This window comes from Podarcis raffonei, chromosome 1 (assembly GCF_027172205.1).
Source record: "Podarcis raffonei isolate rPodRaf1 chromosome 1, rPodRaf1.pri, whole genome shotgun sequence".
NCBI lineage: Eukaryota > Metazoa > Chordata > Lepidosauria > Squamata > Lacertidae > Podarcis > Podarcis raffonei.
In genome coordinates, this window is record NC_070602.1 from 110,829,608 (window position 1) to 110,846,836 (window position 17,229).

The window sequence follows — 17,229 nt, forward strand, 5'->3', positions numbered from 1 at the left end:
CAAGCAGCATGCGCTGAAAGTACACGGTTCAGTTCAGTAGCCCATTTCAAGTGAGTTGCTTTTCCTGCAATGCCTGAAGAGTGGCTGCTTTCTGAGAACTTACTCCTTTAAATCAGAGGTGGGAAGCTAGTGGCCTTCCAAACATTGTTGGGCTACGACAGGGGTCAGCAACCTTTTTCAGCTGTGGGCCGGTCCACTGTCCCTCAGACCATGTGGTGGGCCGGACTATATTTTGGAAAAAAATATATGAACCCACAAATGCCCCACAAATAACCTAGAGATGCATTTTAAATAAAAGGACACATTCTACTCATGTAAAAACATGCTGATTCCTGAACCATCCGCAGGCCAGATTGAGAAGGCGATTGGGCCGGATCCGGCCCCCGGGCCTTAGTTTGCCTACCCATGGGCTCCAACCACTGGTGATGCTGTTTGGGGCTGATGGGAGTACAACACTATCAGGAGGGCCACAGGTTTCCTATCCCTGCATTTAAAGGGCAGCAAACTGTCAATTTAGTTATTTTATTTGTATTTGCAGGGGCCAACCTCTGGAATTTGCCTCAGGTAACAAAATGTGTCAGGTTCTCTCTGGCCAGAAGTTTCATTGGTCTTAAGACAGCCATTTAAAAGAGGAATGCAATCCAATATAAACTAACTCTCTCTCTCTCTCTCTCTCTCTCTCTCTCCAACTTACTCTGTACATCCCATTTTGGAGATGTGCAAATCAATACATTCCTTTTACAGCGTATGTCGACTAATATGCTGAGTGTCTCAGTCTTTGCGGTTAAATGTAATATATTGGCAATGCAGTCCTGACTGATGTTAGATTGCAGGTTTTTAAAACAATAGATTCTGGAAGAGAGGCAGCGGCCTTTTAAATGCAAAAGGCCACAGGTACACAAAGATCCTCAAACAAGATTTCATTTATGACATTAACGGGCAAAATGTTTTAATGATATATTGTTTCTTTTTAGACTGCATGGTGCTTGGAGATTTCTGAAACATGTGAGATACGCATACATGCTTTTAAATAAATTAAGAAAATGGCTAAAAAGGGAAGGTGGTATTAAATTGGAAATGTGTGTGTGAGTGTATATGCACCATATAATTACATTGTTGCAATTTAATATTCTTACAGACAATAATATTACTATTATTTATAATTTAATTCTGTTTCTGCCTCCCTCCCCCCCCCTCGTTTCAATAGCAGCCCCAGTTATTAGACACAGTGCTAAGTGCCCCATACCTACGAATCTGTAGATCAAACTTCACAAAGGTGTCCATCTCAGATTCCTGATGAACACTAAAATGGAGGCCGGCTGAAAGCTTGAACACAAAAGAAGATGTACAGGATTTAACATGTGACAGTTGGAAAGAGGTTGGTTTAACCCATCGTGTGGCTCATCCAATTAACCAAAAGGCAGTTAGTATAAGGCTGCCTCCCAAACCAGCAAACCCTTTGTTTTTGTTAATTCTTACTTTTGTTCCTGCTTTCATTGGATTCCCAAGGTCGCAGACAACTAGCCGGGTTTTATTCTCAGTTTTAAATGCGCATGAAAGCCTTGCCAAATCCTGCAGTGAAACAAAGGTGACTGTTTTCAGAGAAGAGCACAATACTTATCATTCTCTAAGCACGTTCTCCTTCTGACATATAATGATATTTATTGTCTGCACTGAATTCTTTAGCACTTCCAATGGTTATGAGCGGTCTATCAAACATGACATTTTAGGGTTCAGAACCTGTCTCTCCGCTGGCAAGTGTGGTGCAAAGATCACTAGTGTTTTTCAAGTCCAGAGAAAATAATCCATTATCAGGCTGTAATCTCTAAGCACACACTTATCTAGATGTAAGAGTGGGAAAGAGTGATTTGCTCCATTGTGCATATGACTAAAGAGGAAACTGAACTCAGGTCCAAGTTCGGAACTGTATTGACAACACCAAAATGGCTTCCAAATGGGCAGTGCTGCTTTGTTTAAGGCAGCGACATTTCATCAGTACTCTAGCAGTACTCCATTACTTAGGTAATAGTACAGTCGCACCTTGGATCCCGAATGCCTTGCAAGTCAAACATTTTGGCTCCTGAACGCTGGAAATGAGTGTTCCGGTTTGCGAACGTTCTTTGGAACCCGAACATCCAACTGGGCTTCCACAGCTTCCGATTGGCTGCAGGAGCTTCCTGCAGCCAACAAGAAGCCACGCTTTGGTTTTCGAACATTTTAGAAGTCGAACGGACTTCCGGAACGGATTCCGTTTGACTTCCAAGGTATGACTGTATTACCAAAACATTTATTTGTAAAAACTTCACCTAGAACTTTGGCTCTTAAATCTTCTTTAAGATACCAATACAGTCAGTTGCTAACAACTCTGAAGTAAATCCTGAATGCATCATGGCGGGGGAATCTTGACATGGCAGAATTTTTCTGGTGCATTTATTGCATTGTACAGTCTTAATTATTGCCATGTTAGGGACAAAACAGCAACAGCTAAGGCACTTATCCCAGTCATTTGGGATCGCCCCATTCATTTCCCAAGGTGTAAGAGCATGAGCCTGAATTAATTTAATTACCAAATGTGTGGCTCTAAGCGCCTCAACAGAAATAGCTTTGTCTTAGCAGTCTGGCTTGCTTTGCACAGACTGATCCCTGTTGCTAGACGAGACACCTCTCTCCCAGTTTAGGAGAGGATCATCCAGCTTTATCTTCCAGCTGGCAGGTCGACACTGTTCATCAGCACCTATGATCAACTAAAAGGGATGAAGCAAAATAGCCACAAAAGGTGGCACTTTTAAACTTTGCCTAACAGCTTCCTTACTTTAAATGCTAAGTAGACATGTTGAATGAAGGAAAATGATTATATTTATAATGTGAAATTACTGAGGCCTATCATGAAGGAACTGGGATGCTGAGGCAAGAAAGCCACCCCCCACCAAGTGAAAGTTTGGGCTACACTGAACTAGCACTTGATGAGAGTGTGTGATATGGTAGACAGAACTAGGGTTTGGGATGTGGGAGACCCAGGTTCAAATCCATAATTAGGAGCCTGAAGCTCAATGAATGGTCTTGTCTAAAGCTCACTGTAGTTGCCCAGAGCTGTTTCCCTAGCAGTCTTATTCCAGGTCCCATTTGTAATGTACGGATCTTCTGATCATGTGAGTAGCACACTCATATTGCTGCTTCCCACATCAATTGTTTGAAATGCAACCACATGAGCTAAGCATCACGTAGAAAGGATTTTCAGCAACCAATGCAGCTGATGTTATTTTCTTGCATACCTTTCCCTCCCCAAACAGAAAGCAACATACACATTTGTGCTAAGAGCACAACTGAACTGAGATCTCATTTGTACTGCCGTTTTTCATTTTGAGATGAGCAATTGATAACAAGAGATAGTGAGCCACACAGTGGGTCCACAGTTGAGCAGGGACCCGTGTACGCAGATTATTTCAAAATAATCTGTCTCCTGCACGAGACTTGCCACCACAGGATTGGTAGGTCGGACTGCAGACCATAAGGCAAACCCATAGCAGTAAACTTCCATAGCAAACTCCCCCAAACTGGTACCTTCCAGGTTTTGCTGGGCTCCCATTAGCTCTCTCAATGTTGAAGAGACTTGTGGTCCAAAACACAGAGGGGGATGGCAGGCTGCAGAACGTTGGTTCCACAGCATCCTTTTGTCAGCAACCAGATATGTGATATAAAAAACCCAAGTAGACTCCAACAAACAAAGGAAGACTGTGTATGTGGTTGGACACTTAGCACAGGTCTAATTTTACACCACTGCATTGCCAGTTTGGTGTAGTGGTTAGAGTGTTGGATTAGGACCTGGGAGAGCAGGGTTCAAATCCCCGCTCAGTCTTGAAGCTGTCCGGGTGACCCTGGGCCAGGCTAACCCACCTCACAGGGTTGCTGTGAGAATAAAATGAGGAGAGGGAGAATCATGTATGCCACCTGGAGTTGAAGGAAAGGGATATAAAGGCAGCAATAAATAAACACAAACTTGTTGCAATAAACTCTGCCCAAAGCGTACTCACTAGACTTACCTCCTTGTTGCGAACTATGCCAATGAAGTCTGCTTGAGGTGGGACGGTAACAAAGAGTTCAGCTTCATAGGCTCCCTCTCCTAGGTTCTCGGCATTGACGACCAGGGTTAAAGGATTCTCATCCCCAATATAGATCTGCTTCTGATCACTGCACAAGACCAATATGGAACAAAAGTGAGGCCTCTGGATCAGTGTTTCTCAACCTGTGGGTCGTGACCTGCAAGTGGCTTGTGGGCTTTATAATAAACCCCAAATAATGTTTGCTTTTAATCCTTAACTGGCCTGATGAATATCTCTTACAATGTTTTGGCTGAAAGGCTCGACATTTTAACACTTGGGAGCCACTCTCTGCAGGTTGGCAGCAGATCCAGTGACAGCTCACTGTGAGGTGCTTGTACAGGGAATAATAATAATAATAATAATTTATTATTTATACCCTACCCATCTGGCTGGGTTTCCCCAGCCACTCTGGGCGGCTTCCAACTGAATATTAAAAACAATACAGCATCAAACATTAAAAACTTCCCTAAACAGGGCCACCTTCAGTTGTCTTTTGAAAGTAAAATAGTTGCTTATTTCCTTGACATCTGCTGAGAGGACGTTGCACAGGGCAGGCGCCACTACCAAGAAGGCCCTCTGCCTGGCTCCCTGTAACCTAACTTCTTGCAGTGAGAGAACCATCAGAAGGCCCTCAGAGCTGGACCTCAGTGTCTGGGCTGGACAATGGGGGTGGAGATGCTCCTTCAGGTATACTGGGCAGAGGCCGTTTAGGGCTTTAAAGGTCAGCACCAACACTCTCAATTGTGCTCAGAAGCCAATGGGAGCCAATGAAGATCTTTCAGGACCGGTGTTATATGGTCTCAGGAATTGTTTGGTATGACTTTTACAGCTTGTATCTTATGCACAAGCACATTAAAAAAAACAAACCCTTCCTGTATGAGCACCTTGTGGTGAACAGTGATTGAATCTGCTGCTAGGGTTTGTTAAAGGGTAAGTTTGCTTAGAAACAGAAGTCTGAACATGTGCAAAACCATTTTGCAACTGATGCCATGAAGTTGCCTTTGTTCCAAAATAACAACCCATCAAACTGTTGTGTGTGGGGACCCTCAAAGATAATTTTTGGAAATTGAGGTTAGCTAAATTTTGGCTTCATGTTGCTAAGTTCCCTGAGTGGTGAAGCGATCTCCATGCTGTTGCCATTTGATAGCACATATCTTTGCAAGACAGCCTTTTCAGCAATGACTGCTGTGAAGACGAAATACAGAAGCAGGCTATGTATCAATAATGATCTGAGACTATGTCTGACAACCATCAAACCCCACATTGATCTACTCTTCAGCAAAATGCAAGCTCAGCCACCCCACTGATACTTGCCAAGATGGACTTCGTTGTGATTAAAACTGTCAAAACTACTCATACTTTTTTTTTACATCTGACATGGCTTGTGTATCTGTATGTTTCTGCAATACATTTTTATAGCTTATGATTGAATATCCTGCAATCAGATGATTGGTGTCCTTAGATTCCCACAAACAAAACTATGAATAACTTTGAACGCACTATAAAAATTTCAACAAATCCCACATAAATGCTATTAAGTAATTTTTTGCTTGGATGTCTCAAGTAATGGTTATAAAAAAAAACAAAGACTTGCAGTTAAAATGAACGAAACCAACAGCTGCCAAATGTCTAAGGTCCAAAATCCATGTGATAATCAGTGGGTCACCATGCCAAATACATTTAGACTTGTGGGTTGACCTCTCAAAAAGGTTGGGAACCACTGCTCTAGATCAATGTGTTTCCATAGCTGTGTTAAAATCATAGCCTAGCACAGGCCCTCACCACAAAAAACCTTCTTGAGTCTGGGGGCATATCTGGGAAACTGATAAACCTATAGGCACCACAAAATGCCCATTCCACAGAAGAAAACTGGTGATGTACAAACCCTGCCCCCACAGCAAAACATCTAAATGGCTCAAAACAAGAACATAGCAAAAGAAAGCAGGCCTCACACCTCCCACAAAAAAACCTGACACCTGTGACCAAAGAATTTCAAAAAACAAAACAAAAACCCAACTAATTAAAAAATGGGGGGGTGGGTAGAGGGCCTGGGTGGGTGCTAAGTAGTATGTCTGAGAGTAGTATGTCTGAGTAGTATGTCTGAGACTTCAGGCCCAGTGAGGTACCAGCATCACTCTGACATTGCACTCATTAGATCAGCAGAGTGCTTTTCAAAAACAGGTGTTCCCCAAGCACAAAAATCGCCAGCTAAATGGTCCATCCTTCAGAAAATGGTTCTTCCACTCAAGCACATTTCTTCAACACCAGAGTATTACAGAAACTTGCCCACCCACCGCTGTAGCTCCCCACCCACTACAGCCCATTAAAAGAGCCTGTGGCAACACTTCTCCTAGGTGCTCCCAGGAACAACTTCATCTGTAAACTGCGAAGGTCATGCAACACATTAGCAGAACTGTACAAAAACAATTGAACGGCCAGCTATAGCAGAGGGCTTGGTATAGTGCTGTTTCCAGCTAAACAACAGAGTCAGAGAATCACAGAATTGTAGACTCTTGAGGATCATCTAGTCTTCTCAGAACTCAAAAGCAGGGCATAAAGAGGGCATTTTGATGCGCAGAAGAGGGACTGCGGGTACGTGCAGCTTGGCAAAGGTACAAAAATCTATTGTATCTGGCCTGCCTAGATGTAAACTAATTATAAAGAGCTAGGCATCAGAAAACATACAGTATAGAAACAGCACTGCCATCTGCTGGATAAAATGACACAGAACCACCCCATTATTTAGCAGTAACTAATGAAGATGTGAGATAAGGGAAACAAATTTTACACCGTCTTTATGTACATGGAAGAACCCATTCATGTGCACAGTCCCTTTGCTCTGCCCTTCACAGCACAAGCAATCAAACCAAGGAACCTCTAATTAATCAAAGTTTCTCATTTCGCTGAAACCATGAAACAATGCCTACCGGCTTTAGAACAAGGCATGATACTGAACCACGGTTTGAAGTTGGTTCAGTGTCTTAGCTTTTTCCTGAAGCTAACAGCCACAGTTTCTTGGTTCAGGTGGAACAGGAAACCATGGTTAATCAGAAGATTCCTGAATGCTCGTACCAGAAAAGAAAGAGTAATGGGGCTGCACGTGTGGGAGAAAGGCTTGCACATATCTTAGTGACATTGTCTGAACTGGGTCAAATGTCTTTACTATACTAATTGCCCATTTTGCAGAAGAGTTAGACTCGTACCTGTCCACAGCCACTTGCAAGTCTGGACGACAGACATTGTCCTCGCCACAGTCCAGAAGAATATGAGCCTAAATATGTAAATAAGAATAGTAATAATTAGGTATATGATATGTGAATTGTTCAGACTATCAGAATATATATGCATTATATACTCCATGCTTTTACCCTATGTGGGAAAGTTAGCACTATTAATGTGAAACGCTTTCCCTATGTAGTAAGAGGGAATAGCAAAGGGCAATTTTTGCTTTTTGAACAGCGTGCACCTGCTATCCGGCACTGAAAAGGGCAAATGACGGAGGGGAACTGTTACAGAACACATTCTTCTTTGTTGTGGAGAGGGAATTTCAAACTTCACTGCAATGCCACATCCAAGGAACAAAGTAACATGTGCTTGTGTGTGTGTTTTCAAACATTTAAAAGAACCACCATGAGAATTAACTTGGGGAGAACTTGCCGATTCAAAAGTATGTTTTGCCATTAAATCTCTCAGCATTGTACCTGTCTGCTAACGTTTGCAGGAGTGAACTGGTTGAGGATGGGCTGCAAGCCAGTAGAGTCCATAGCCGTTTTGTAATCTAGCTGATATTCCATGAATATGGTGATTGGAGTAAGCTTGTCTCTAAATTCGGAGTCGTCCTAAGGGAGAACAAAAATGGAGTTGCTTTTAGAAAACGAAAACTGCATGATTATACTGGAATGGATCTCAATCAAACATCTACTACAAAGGCTTGTGGCTACCTACCACTTGAATGGAAACAATAGTGGATGGAATTAAAAAAAACAACCAAGCAAATAAGAGGCAGCCATTTGTAAATTCTTTTGGAGAAAAGAGAAGGGCTGTAGCCATGAGGCAGAGCATCTGCTTTGCACGCAGAAGGTTCCAAGTTCGAGTCCTGGCACTCCAGACAGGGCTCTTCTCAATTCCGGACATCAATAACGTTAACCCTACGTATAGCAAGAAGGCAGGAGGTGGGTGGGTTGCGGCCTTGTATAACTCTTACCCTTAAAAATGCCTGAAGTTCTTCACAGCTCATTCGACCCCCTTTGGGGACAGTCATGTTCTTTGAGTGGACCGGTTGCCTGTTGTGGAGAAACAGCGCCCTCCTGATGGCACCTTTTTGCTTCAGCTTGTCCAACAGCAGCTCCACATGGAAAGCTGCCGCCAAAGGAAAAGGCATTTTAGTCAAGCAATGCTCACGTCTTGCCGTGTCTTACTGCAGCAGCCGCTGGTAAGGCAGGATGCTGAGCTGGAAGAGATGCTGTGGCTGAGAGAATCAGGACCATACAGGAAGGGGGCTGCTGACTAAGACTGCCAGCACAGGCTGCTAACATCAGCACCCGTACCTCTACCCAGTTCTGCCAGCTAGTCAGCAACTATTTGCCTGCACGGCACTGACTCTCGTTGCTCTCTGTTTCCACTGCTGCCTCGGGTCTCCCAGATTAACTGTTGCTCAGTGGGGATGTTCCATTCCTGTCTCTTAACTTCCCAGCATGTCTCCTATTAGTGTCACAATTCCTTAGTGGCTGCTGCTAGGCCTTGTTCTCACAGACCAGGTACGAGGTGGTACATTCTAGCCTAGCCTTATCCCAACATCCTAGCTTTTTCTAAATGCAAATAATTTTTCCTCTGCAGAGGAACGTTTAATTTTTATTAAATTTTCTGTTTTACAATTTAAAATACTCATCTTACATCCCTCAGATATCAATGACTTCCCTTCTTCTCTTTCCATGGTTCATTTTACATATCATAAATCCCTGCATATTTTACAAAAAATATACTATTCAGTATTCCATTATTGCATCCATCAAAACTTTCTTACACTGTTGAATTTATCTTAATGCTGCCAGCATTTTCAGCTGTATACAATTATTTCCTATATATTCAATAAACGTTTTCCAATCCTCTCTAAGCGTATGTTCTTGTTCTTTTATTCCATATGTTAGGTCTGCAAGTTGTGCATATTCTGTCAACTTAAGTTGCCATTCTTCTTTGGTTGGGACCTCGCTCGTTTTCCATTTTTGGGCTAACAAAACATGGGCCGCAGTAGTAGCATACATAAATAACCTTTTTTGACACCTGGGAATTTCAGTCTGAATTATCCTCAACAGAAAGGACTCTGGTTTGGTTTTTTTTGGAAAGTACTTTTAAATATTTTTTTCCAATTCATTATGGACAGAGGAACGTTTTATTCAACATTTGAAATCTCGACTGCAGCTTAGAGTGATGCATCTCAGAAACAGGTTTATCACTGCAGCTGCTGTTTGTGGTAACTAGGTCTTCTTAGGCAATATGGCATCTGTGCAAAATGTGCCCTACTTCAGACCCAGGAGCAATTACACATAAAGGGTTGCACCCAATGATGCCATCCTATTTGCACAAGGACTTCTCTTGCACAGCTGAACTTCCCTTTGCTCTCCATTCCCTGTGCCCCACTATCAAATCTGCTAGGGAGAGTTGGAGGAACCCCAGCAGAGATTGGGGAGGGGGGCCTCACAAGGGAAGGAGAAGGAGGGCAAGTTCCACAGAGCAAGTGGAAGTCTCTGTGCAAACAGGACAGCTCTACTGGATGCAACCAACTGTCACTTGGCCTTCTTCAACTCTCATCTCATTGTGTGCCACACAATGTTTACAACTTTGCCAGCCTGTAACTTACGGTTGTTCCCTGATACTTCCATGCTTCTTTAAACCACTCAGGGAACCCCACATTTGAGTCCAGATACGCCCATTTTCCAGGGTTCTCTGACCGATTCCTCAGAGAAGGAGATTTTTCCAGCTAGCAGACCACCATACATTGAGCTAGCCTCCCATACATTGAGAAGAACAATGGTGTGAAGTCTGAGCCAGAAGATTTAAAAGGGGAATGGGTTTTGCACGTGTCTGATACCAGTGGGGCTTTGAATGGCTGAAGAAGTTGGACAATTTAAATTATTGCCACTGAACATCTGTTGACAATATGAGGAGAACCGAAGTGTATGGTAAGTAAATCTACTGAGGAACTTACTGAGGTCCCTGGGAAGACTTCCTTTGCCATCCGCTTTTAAGCAGAACTTTACTTTAAAACTGTTGGGGAAAATTAGAGAACATTTAAAAACAAAACATATTTTGTACCTGAAGGTCAAGCTACATCTATTGATCAGCAGAAGCGCAGTAGTGGCTTCCAGACCTACCCTTTCATGACTGTTAATAAGATCTAGTTGCATGTGCAGATTCCTTGGTTGGTGTTGTTGGGTTTAAAGAAACCTTAAAAAGTTCCCTCCACTGCTTCCTTCAGCTCCCGGTTATTAAATATACTTTCTTAAGAGCTTAGTTTATCTATTTTGGTAAGAGTTTACTGGTATAACTGAGCTCTTATTAGGGCTGGTCCAAGACTTTTTGCTGCCTGAGGCAGAAACTCCCCAAATTCCATGTACTTAGGCCAAATGAATTGCCAGCTTAATATTTCAGCACCACATCTGAAGGCAGCAGGTTAGCCTGTGTGTGTGTGTGTGTGTGTGTGTGTATGAGGGGCAGGCTGTGTAGCACACACAGCTATGTTCCTCAACACCTCGTTGCTGCTGCCCATTACTGGTATGCCTCCCCCACCTAATGGTAAGGTCGGTCCTCACTCTTATAAAGGCAAAATGGAGTTTCCCATAAAATTGCACTTGGAGGAGTGCAAGAACTATGTTGGCCATTCAAAAGAGCTGGCAAGACACGAAGCACAAGCAACTCACGTCCTTTCCACATCCTTACAGGACTTGTCCATGGAGGTGGGGACGGCTAGAGCACATTCTCCCAATGGGGTGAACAGATTTTCACCCTTCCATTTAGCTAGTTTTGTTGATAGTTTGTACCTGGTTCTGGAAAGGGCTTAGAATAGGACACGTTTGCAAAGCTGTTCATGCTTCAGATGGGACCGTGTAACACTGCACAATGAATCCACTTAAGTTTCCCACCTGGGAAGAGCCTTTGACCATTTTTTAAACAGCAAGGAAGGATTTGTATATATGCTTGCTTCTTTGGAGCATCCACAGGCTATGGACCTCGCCGAGGAGGAAACTGTGTCCTTTGCTCCCTTGCACAAGGCCAGGAAGTGTGGGGAAACACGTTCCCTTTGCCCCTTGTCTCTCATGGCCTCCTTTGATTGACTGAAGAGGCTCTGAATCCATTTCAAAATACAAACGAGTCATCTTACCAAGAAACTTTCTGGCCATTTTCATTCAGTTCACAGGATTTGTCTTCCGGATTTAGAATGGTTGGGGTGACTTCTAGTCCAGCATTTACTGTAATGACTGGTCGTGCCCTTTGAAAAGAACCAAATGGGAAGCAAAACAGGGTTACTGCATGAAAGAACCACCTTGTCCTCTTCTTTAGGCTCAGTGGGGCCTACCTCTGAGTAGACTTGTCCTAACTGGGGCTGGTGGATTATCTGCTACATTTGCATCAGCCTGGGGTCCTAATTGGGCCCTTCTGCAGGGAACAGACTGGCCAGCCTGCACTGCCCCACGACTGTAGTAGTGACCTTATAGTAGCTACTCCCAGTCTGAACACCCCGGCGGTGGTGTTTCCTCTGTTGCTGCGCTTTCCAGTGCTGCAGTGGGGCCTTCATGGTAGGAGAGCTCCCCCACTGGTGGAGGTCACTGGAGACCTACAGACAGAATGTCCACCTAGTCCTATGGATCAGGGAACATGATTGCAAACTGGCTGATTGCAAACCACTCACGCTGCTGCTGCTTAAACCCAGATTTGTGATTGCAGCCTAGTTCTTTGACTAAACCCCAGGATGGTAGCTGCTGCTAAGCTCAGCTGCTTGCCAGAGGTTAACATGCATGGAGGTAGCTGTGTGCAACATGGAGGAAATAACAGAACACCCAGAGAACAGAACATTGTGCCCCTTGCTTGCAGGCCATTGAGCAAGGAGGGAACTGTTATATCAGACGACACAGTGATTCTTCAAACAGCTCTTGTTTATTCAGAGGCCAGAACAGAACTGAACTGAAGTGCTCACTCAGCCTGCTTATATAGAGCTCCATTACACATAACTGTAACAACTTTCTAAAACTATCCAATCACTGAACGTCATTTTCGATCCCTTATTTGCATAACTATCTACAGTATCCCCCTGCTGGCCCAGGGTGAGAACTTCAGTACATAACAGGAACCATTCCTCACCCTGATATTCCTGTGGAGACCATGATGCGAGAAAAAGGCAACGCCTCTAACAGTGAAGCAAACTTTGCTCCTCAGTAAAATGCAAATATCATTGGGTTTTTCCGTTCCGTTTCCGACTTAATTTTGAGCACTTACCTATATAAGGCAACTTTGTCAGCACCAAAAGCACCTACAATCAAGTCTGGAAATAGAATAAAATAATATTGTTTTTAGAGTTGAGACTTTTTTTGAATTTTACACAATTATCTGATTAGCAACAGGTCTCCAGTACATGAATTAGGAACAACTGCTTTTGCTGAAAGAGCAAGTAGGTAAACATTTAAATGTGGATGCAAAAGGGTAAAGATTGGGGATGCTTATGGAACCTAAATCTGCTGGATTCTGTCTTAGATTTTAAGGAGCTGCTTTGCCAGACATGTTTACACAAACTCAAAAGGTTTGTAATATCCATTATACTTCTAAGATATGTTTTTGGAATTTTGGTTGAACAGAGAGTTTTTGCTCTTTTTCCTGCCTATATCCAGTCACAAATATATCAAAAGCAAATAGAAAAATGAAAAGAAATTCTTCCTCCTTCCGCCAAATATTCCTGAAATTATTATTTCTCTTTGTTCAATTGTTAAGTGTTAAGGTTTGTGGCGTGCTCTGGTCCATGGGGTCACGAAGAGTCGGACATGACTAAACGACTAAACAACAACAAGGTTTGTGGGGTTTGTTATGTGTGTGTGTATCTATCTTTTAAAAGTTATGTTGTTTTTTTATTTTATTTTTTAATTCCACTATATTTCCATAGGAGAACAAATGGTGGGGGATTTTGCAAATATTCTGAAATAGCAAATATTCTGAAATCTGAAATTCATTCCAGAATACAAATGGTGTAGAATCCAAGGGATATCACAATGTCAGGATGCTAACAGAGTAGAACTGAGAGAATCTATTCATCCCTAGTAAAGATCAAAACCCTATGGAATCTCTTTTTCTTACGCAGTTCTGAACTGGGCTCCTCCCTGTGATATAAATGTTGGATTAGTTTACAAGATACAAGAGCCGGCATTGCTATTAGATCACCTGGGTAGCCATTTTTGTCCACATCGGTAGCTCCTTTCAGTGAGTAGCCAAAGCTTGGTGGCATTGTCTCAGAGGCCCATTGTCCTTCAAGGACCTGAGATGGCATCCCATTCAAACCTGTAGCTCTCCCATTGTAGATGTAAACCAGCCCTTTCTTGTCTTCTCCACCATAAGGGGCAGCAACTGCAATGTCTACAAGCCACAACAAGGAATATTTAGCATATCCAAATAGAAAGGAATCAAAATATATAATCCTGATGATTCTGCAGTAACACATATGAGTCAGGGGTAGTATTGCTGGCTGATGCCCATTGGCAAAAGGCAGGGCCACCAACGACAGGCGGAGCCTGAGCCAATAACACACAGAGCCCACTAATTCCAGTTTCGTCCCCATCCCTCTCCCTGTTGAGTTCTACAAAAGCAGCACAGAGACTAAGGACGAGGACTGGTCCATCCCTGAGTTGGTTGGAGGAAGGCTGAAACGTGGTGAATGGCTGAATGAGGTCAGACTCAGGTTGGTGCAACAGGGTTCCACTTGTCCTAATGGACTAAAAGGTTCCCTTGGTAAAGGACCCCTGGATGGTTAAGTCCAGCCAAAGGCTGCAGCACTTATCTCACTTTCAAGCCAAGGGAGCTGGCGTTTTCCACAGACAGCTTTCTGGGTCATGTGGCCAGCATGACTAAACCGCTTCTGGCACAACAGGACACCGTGACGGAAACCAGAGTGCACGGAAATGCCGTTTACCTTTCTGCCACAACGGTACCTATTTATCTACTTGCACTGGTGTGCTTTCGAACTGCTAGGTTGGCAGGAGCTGGGACAGGGCAACAGGAGCTCACTCCATCATGTGGATTTGAATCGCTGACCTTCCAATCAGCAAGCCCAAGAGGCTCAGTGGTTTAGACCACAGTGCCACCTGCGTCCCTAATGGACTAGCCTCCACTGAGTTGGAGGCTTTGTATTCTGTTCAGATCCGTGGACTTTTCCCTGTCTATTCAGTTTCGCACCATGCGGTTGACTGGGATGGACTCAGCAATATGAGGCAAATACCTCTGAGTCAATGAGTGTTTGAACCTCCTCAAAAAGGCTCAGCTTGCGCAGGGATCTCTGCCCAGAAACGCAATAATGCTCCAAAATAAATTGTATTTGAAGTGCAAAGGCTTTCTGCTGTAGGTCTGAAAATTAAAGGTTAGAGGGCTTGGAGTCGGGAGGAAGTTTCTGTATAGGCTTGCCCACTCCTTCCCCAAATCCACTCTGTAGGGTCAGGAGAACCCACCAGAAAACATTTGTAGGGGGGAGGAGAGGGAAAATTGTTCTATCTGACAAGTAGAAGAAGAAGAGTTTGGATTTGATATCCTGCTTTATCACTACCCGAAGGAGTCTCAAAGCGGCTAACATTCTCCTTTCCCTTCCTCTCCCACAACAAACACTCTGTGAGGTGAGTGGGGCTGAGAGACTTCAGAGATGTGTGACTAGCCCAAGGTCACCCAGCAGCTGCATGCGGAGGAGCGGAGACGCGAACCCGGTTCCCCAGATTACGGGTCTACTGCTCTTAACCACTACACCACACTGGCTCCTAGATACGCTTGTGTTGACAGAATGATCAAAACAGTGTAATATTGAATTCCTCCCAGTGACCCAACGCTTTACCATTGTAGCCGTCCTGATCAAGATCTCCCAAAGGTGCAATTGAACTGCTGAACCTTGCAAAAACCTCGAAGCCGTTCAGCTTCATGGCCTGACTCTGAAAGCCTCCAGAGGCTTGTTGGAGATAAACAGAAACTTGTCCCACTTCAAGAAGTTTGCCGTCAGAACCACGATCCATAAAGAGTGGGGCTCCTATGAGTAGATCTGTGTAACTGAAGAAAAAGAGAGAGGGGAAGAGATCAAGTATTTCAGTCACGGCAAAAATCCCTACGTTTAAGGTGCTTCCATATGAGTGCAACCTGGTCAGAGAGATATCACAAACGGGTCACTGGCAAAAAGGTTTCTTCAACTTATTATATTTTCTCCCACGAGTGCCATTGTGCTCATATTCTGCCCATGTTCTCTAAAAGCACCTGGTTGGTCACTGTGAGAACCGGATGCTGGACTAGATGGGCCATTGGCCTGATCCAGAAGACTATTTCTATGTTCTTAAATCCAGATTATAAGGGAAAGAAATATGGGCTGGCATTTTGATAGCAACAATGTAATGTGGATCCTGAAAAATATGTGCCTGCATGAGGAACCCCAGTCCTACAAAAAACACCTGTCTAGAAACATTTTTAGAACTATAGGTTCACATCACCGACAGCTGCAGTCTAGCCAAGTGAAGTACTTTCAAGGTTCAAAGGTTTGGTGGTTTGAAAACGATGAAAATTGCAGGTGCCTAACACTGAGCAGATCATACCCACTGTATGTTTTTAGTTTTGTTCCTTTGGCTTAAGAATTTATAAAAGTGAAGATTCCAACAGTCCTGTGTGCATGCATAGAATCAATTCACCCACACAGTTAAGGGGTGTGTGGGCTTTGCCAGTGACAGCCTGTAGCGTTTTTTTGGAATGGCGTTCTGGAGGGGTCACTTTTCTGCAGGATGGGGAGGCAGAAAAGCTTCCCCATGTATGCAGTGTAGCCAATGGGTTGTAGCCAACTAAATTCTACTTAGGACTCAGCTATACAGCTGCAAACAAAACATTCTGTGTGTGTTGTAAAGTGCATTATACAAATGTGACACTAGGTGGTGATGGTGAGCTATGTAAAATTCAATATATTTTTCAAAACATTTAAAAAAAAATAAATCAAAGTGTTTTTTATATGTGTGTAGCTTTCACCTCCGAGTAGACTTGTTTAAATTACTGGGCCTAAGTTAACCATATCCATTAATTTCAGGGGATCTGCTCCGAGTATGAGTAACCATGGATATAACCCAAAAAATTCTGCCCAAAGACACTGAGAGCAATTAGAATGCCAGAAGACATTTAAATGTGTCATCACACAGTATGATTTAAAAGAAAATCAGCTAATCTATCCCACAAAATGAGCTGTGTCATTCATTCTCAAAAGGGCATCTGTCAGATATACCTAACGCAAGGAATGAGAGGGGAGGAAAGGGAAAATAAAGGAAGAAGTGAGATAAAGAATTGAGGCAGTTGCATGGGAGAAAGGAATGATGAGACAAGATCTGTACTTAGGAACCTCTAGAATTACAAGCACGCCACTCTCGAGGGATTCATAGCTGTACTATGTATAATGTCTTCACAGGACAATTAAGCCATGCATGAAATGTTTAGAGACATTCTAAACAAGCACTCCAGATAAGATGCATGCAGGGACCCCAGCAGAACAAGCCAGCAGAACAAACTCTGTGTGCGTCATTGGCTTTCAATTACTCTTTTCAAATCTTCTATTTTTATCCTAAACAATATATATATTTTTTTAAGGCAAGCAATTCTTTCCAGGAAGAATGAAAAAAGCATCACTTACTCATCCCCATTGATATCTGTGGCAGCTACAGAATATCCAAAATATGCAGCCATCTGGGAGATAAGATTAAACAGAAAAATGTTGCATTTTATGTAAATACTTCAGTAAAGATATTTCGGAATTAGTGACTGCCCCCTCAATAAAAACTCCCTTGCTTCTCCTCACTTGCATCTGGGATGTGTTTAGCTGTACTGTATATGTTATTTTGGAATATTATTTCTTTCTTATAATAAAGGTTTT

General features: G+C 43.2%; 1 protein-coding gene across 1 annotated transcript in view; it reads right to left on the reverse strand.

The window, feature by feature from the left end:
• ITGAV (integrin subunit alpha V) overlaps positions 1 to 17,229 on the reverse strand; it is a 64,409-nt gene that overhangs the window by 13,614 nt on the left and 33,566 nt on the right. The window contains exons 11-22 of the mRNA XM_053409243.1: positions 16,990 to 17,042; positions 15,175 to 15,383; positions 13,524 to 13,715; positions 12,591 to 12,636; positions 11,479 to 11,586; positions 10,306 to 10,364; positions 8,305 to 8,459; positions 7,802 to 7,939; positions 7,304 to 7,371; positions 4,041 to 4,188; positions 1,480 to 1,572; positions 1,247 to 1,326 (exon numbers count right to left, since the gene is read on the reverse strand). Of these exons, the coding sequence (XP_053265218.1) occupies positions 1,247 to 1,326; positions 1,480 to 1,572; positions 4,041 to 4,188; positions 7,304 to 7,371; positions 7,802 to 7,939; positions 8,305 to 8,459; positions 10,306 to 10,364; positions 11,479 to 11,586; positions 12,591 to 12,636; positions 13,524 to 13,715; positions 15,175 to 15,383; positions 16,990 to 17,042 (1,349 nt within the window). The remainder of the gene's footprint in view (positions 1 to 1,246; positions 1,327 to 1,479; positions 1,573 to 4,040; positions 4,189 to 7,303; positions 7,372 to 7,801; positions 7,940 to 8,304; positions 8,460 to 10,305; positions 10,365 to 11,478; positions 11,587 to 12,590; positions 12,637 to 13,523; positions 13,716 to 15,174; positions 15,384 to 16,989; positions 17,043 to 17,229) is intronic.